The following is a 4,666-nucleotide window of genomic DNA, read 5'->3' as shown; positions in this document are numbered from 1 at the left end:
CTCACTGCGCGCAACACTGTCTATCACGCCTGTGGCATACCACTGGTGCTGTGAGGCGTGTGCAGAAAGCAGGGGGGGTATTAATGTAGGCGCTTGAGAGCACGTGTGGCTTCGTTGGTGAGTGTACAATTGCTTCCCGGGTCCTGGGCTGCAAATTAGCCAACGGGCATTCCCGCTTGCAGAAAAGCATGCTTTGGACTTGCCGATCCCTTTTTTCAACGTCAGCCTCCTCTCGGCTAACCGGACGCTGCTTTTCTCCCCTAGGTTTCTTCCACCCCCGTGCTGTCTTCCAGGGCACAGAGGAAGGGAAGATGAAGTCCACCATTGGCATCGCTGTCCTGGTGACAGGTAAAGGACACTGCCCGGGGTTTGTGCCATCTAGTGGCCGTCAGAGGCATTTGCTGGGCGCATATCATAGCCTTCGCAGAATGCCGGTGAATGTCTGGTGGGTGATGTTGGTCATTTATGCACGAGAGTTTTACCTGAGATTCGTTGCTGGCTGGACCCATACTTTCCAGTTGGGAATCTGCACCAGCAGTTTCCAAGCTCAAATCAAGTCCCCGCCCCTTGAAATGCTTTGTAATTGGCTTACTTTGTAGAGTTTTCTGTGAAAGAAAATTCCTCCCCCCCCCAACCCAATTGCTGCATAAAAAAGCATTTTAAGAACAAAAAATGGAGCAATCTGAAAGAAGGGGGGAGAAATCCAAGCCTTGGTTTTAAAAGGCTTTTCTTCTGCTCAGAAAGAGCTCTGAGGAAGCAGGAAGCATTTGAGTCCCTGCCTTTGGACATGCTGCTTGTGAGCGAAACTAAGCTTCCATGTCCTGCGCTTTGCCTTACGCACAGGGATTTCACCTGGGCTGAACTCAGGGGAGAGGGAAGAATCGGGTTAACAGAGGAACGGGAAGCCCCGGGATTTGTGAGGGCTGGCAGCGAGGTCGTCTCTAATGGAGGGAAAACTCATGCGTAACTCCAAGGAGCAACCGAGTCAGACCGGGGGCGAATGTGGATGAAACTACCCATGCACAAACGACCACTGTCTCACAACTTGCCTCAGTTTCACCCGGGTCCTGGCTAATCCAGAGGCTTTATACTGCCTCCTGGTGGCAGGAGCTGATATTTCAAAGTCTGAACAGCCATCGCCTTAGCAGAGCTCCCTGGTTCACACACGCTCAAGAAGCAGAAACAAGGGGGCAGGATGGACTCCACACCTTCAGTCAGAAGCTGGAGGATCCCATTTTGGAAGCTTCCCACCAGTTTGGGACATCATGCAAATAAAACCCAGCACAGCCAGAGGGTTCGGGCCCTGTTTTCTGTGCAGCCCAGCTTTCTTTTCACAGAGTTTGTGAATCAGAGGAGCTCTCTGATCCCTCTGCCTGCAGTCTGCCCGTTCGGCCCCCGCATTACTGTCTCGTTCTCCTGCACATGTGAACCACACCGGGGCCTGATTCGGGCACATGCGCTCAGCCAGTTTCAGCGAGGTACCGGGCGCATGCAGAACCCCACGGGCAGGTTCTTTTTGGCCTCTGTAAGCATCACATATCAGAGCCAAACTAAAGGTTATGGTTTCTAAAGACCTGGTTCCAGGTTTCCCCACAGACCTGACCCGTGTTTCACACAGCAGCAACGGCTGCTAAAAAAAGGAGAGCTTAAAACAGGCTCAGAACACCACGGAGGGGGGGCTCCTGCCTTATCCCCCAAGCTGGTTTCCCATGTGCAAATCACACTGAAGGGGTTCGTTCCCCGATTTTGCAGCTCCACCTACGCAGAGGATGAATTAGGTCCATTTAGTTTGGCCCTGAGACATGAAAAAGAGTTGGTTTTTATACCCCGTTTTTCTCTACCTTTAAGGAGTCTCAAAGCGGCTTACAATTGCCTTCCCCCCCCCCCCACAACAGTCACTTTGTGAGGTAGGTAGGTGAGGCTGAGAGAGTTCAGAGAGAATTGTGAGTAGCCCAAGGTCACCCAGCAGGCTTCATGGAGTGGGGAACCAACCCGGTTCACCAGATTAGAGTCCGTGGCTCTTATAACCACTACACCATGCTGGCTCTCAACAGATGCTAACAGAAGCCAAAGACCTTCCCTGCGGGGGTGTAACATGTAGTTTGTCTCTCCGTCTAGCATGGCCCATTCCCAGCCCCGTCAGCGTTGGTGACCACGTACTCTCTTGCCTCCCTCAGTGCTTCAAGTTGCTCAGTGCCAAAATATCCGGGCATTGAAAGCCTGCTTAAAAGACCAGAACCTGCGTTTGGAGTGTGAGTACGAGAATAAGACTGACAACCCCCTGAGTTTCGAGTTCCGCATGACCAAGGACTCCAGGGCGATGCGCGTTGTCGCCAGCAACATTGGCGTGCCTGAAGCCTCCTTCAGGAACCGCGCCAACGTCAGCCTCCACAGGAACGAGGTGCGCCTCCACGTCTACGGGTTCACGGCCGCCGACGAAGGCATCTACGTGTGCCAGCTGAAGATCACCAACGACTTGCCTGGCCTCCAGACCCAGAACATCACTGTTGTCAAAGGTGAGGCAGGACGCCGGGACATGGATGTAAGGCAGGGAGCACGGAAGCTCTTTTCCTTCAAAGTGAATACAGATGAGGAGATTCATGGTTGCGACATGGGACCTACCTGAGTCAACCTCAAGTGTTGTTTGGTGGGAATATTTTCAACGGCGTTGCGAAATGCCCACGTACGTCTTTGCTTCTTCGTTTAGCTTGCCCTCACTGGCTTGCCATCAGGGATTGCCAGATCTGATTGGCTATATACCGCAGTGACTGGATCCCTGATTGGCTGGGATCACCTGCATCTCTGATCCAGGAAAGGGTGACCTTGCACTTAATCAGCCTGGCTTGCCTTCAGTGTCCTCATCTTGTAGCTATATTTGATTGGCTCCATAGCATCATGATGACCTTTTCATGGCCAGGGGTGATTCCAGCCAATTGGGGATCCTGTGATTAATCCAGGAATGAAAAAGCCGTCACCAGAAGCAGGGGAAATGTCATTAAAGCAACAGAGAGCAAATAAAAGGATCAAAAGGAGCAAATATCCTCAAATTAAAGCAATTCAGGGCAAAGGTTTTAACTTGTACACATCTGAAATTATTATTTTCGGCTTGGAAGTCAAACAGGGAACTGTTTTCTGTTGCCCGAAAGTGACATTTAGAAAGAATGTTGGATTGCTTTGCTTATTTTACTAGTCAGGTATCTAGAGGTGTACTCCACTGAGAGCAGTCCTTTCGTGCAAGCCCTGTTGAAAATTCTGGAAAGTTTGCAGGGAGGGTCATAATGGCGAACCACCCTGTTCCTGCCCAGCCGGGGGTAAAGGAAGCTGAGGGGGGCTTTTTCTAGTCAGCAGAGAGCCTTGTCAAAACTTCCTTCTGTCCTGACACGTCTACTTTTCTCTTAAACACACAAATCCATGAAGCTGCCTTATACTGAATCAGACCCTCGGTCCATCAAAGTCAGTATTGTCTGCTCAGACCGGCAGCGGCTCTCCAGGGTCTCAGGCCGAGGTCTTTCACATCACCTACTTGCCTAGTCCCTTTAACTGGAGACCCCCCAAAAAGAAAAACATTTGCAGTAAACACAGGAAATCATCATATGAAGCTGAGCACCAAGATGCTATGTCTAGTCCTGCCCTGCGATGGTGCCCCGTTTCTTGTGTGAACAAGACCTTTGTCACGCCAAATGGCAAGGACAACCAGACCATTCTGGGGAGGGGGAGTATTGTAAAATGCTTGAGATTCCAAGGCAAGAAAGTAGCTTCCCCTGTAACACCCAGGACTGAGTCTCTTCCTGCCGCCAGTTCTTTCCCTTTCCGATCTGACAGTCTCTCTTCTCTCCTTTTCCTCTCCTGTTTCTTCTTCACAGACAAGCTAGAAAAGTGTGCCGGAATCAGCCTTCTCGTCCAGAACACTTCGTGGCTTCTCCTCCTCCTCCTCTCCTTGCCTCTTCTGCAAGCCGTGGATTTCGTGTCCCTCTGAAGACAGAGCAAGAAGCAAGCAAAACGGGGGAGGGGGAGGGGGTGAGATGAGGAGGAAGGAAAGGGGGGAGGAAAGAGCTGAGAAGCACACAAACCGACACCCACCACCGGAGCGTGGCCCTTTTCACGGGAAAGAGTCAGCCACGAGGGACGATGGTTTGAAACCTTACCCCCAATTGTATCTCCATATTATCTCTATATATCTATATAGCCGCATAGCTAACACAAGTGACTGATTTTGCGCTGACCACTACCATCGCACCGTCCCATACGAGCAATGCATTGCAGGGGGGTGGCAATCGAGGGAGGGGGGGTTCCCATGCAAGCATGACAGCGTGTGTGTTTTCCTGTGGCGCTGCTTTTTCTCCATGCCAGCTTCTTCTGTTTTGGGTCGTTTCTCTCCCCCACGCAAGCGAGCTGGCGGAGGAGCCACGCGGACAGAGATCAGCTTGCCTTGTCCAGTTCAATGTCTTCCAAATTTAGGTGAGTAGCTAGACCAGAGACTCAAGGAAAAGAGCGGATTCTGATGAAGCCGGGCGTCTTAAAAGGCACAGAGCAAAATTGGCAGTGTAGAAAGAGACGGGCGGAAGTTTAGCCCTGCAGGGGGGAAGAGGGCATGTTTGTTCTGCAGATGTGTAGGGAACAGGCAGGCATGGCCATTAGGTGCTTTTGAGTGTGTGTGTGCACCCAT

The 4,666-nt window shown here is 51.4% G+C and overlaps 1 protein-coding gene across 1 annotated transcript; it reads left to right on the top strand.

Annotated features, from left to right (window-relative positions):
• The first annotated feature begins 311 nt into the window (after positions 1 to 311).
• THY1 (Thy-1 cell surface antigen) lies at positions 312 to 4,000 on the top strand. Its single transcript, XM_056860729.1, has 3 exons — positions 312 to 348; positions 2,178 to 2,516; positions 3,864 to 4,000. The coding sequence occupies exons 1-3, from the start codon at positions 312 to 314 to the stop codon at positions 3,974 to 3,976; spliced, it is 489 nt and encodes a 162-aa protein (XP_056716707.1). The 3' UTR covers positions 3,977 to 4,000.
• The last annotated feature ends 666 nt before the right edge of the window (positions 4,001 to 4,666 follow it).

The sequence above is a fragment of the Euleptes europaea genome, chromosome 14, assembly GCF_029931775.1.
Source record: "Euleptes europaea isolate rEulEur1 chromosome 14, rEulEur1.hap1, whole genome shotgun sequence".
In the NCBI taxonomy this organism is placed as follows: domain Eukaryota; kingdom Metazoa; phylum Chordata; class Lepidosauria; order Squamata; family Sphaerodactylidae; genus Euleptes; species Euleptes europaea.
This window is presented reverse-complemented; position numbering and strand designations above follow the sequence as displayed.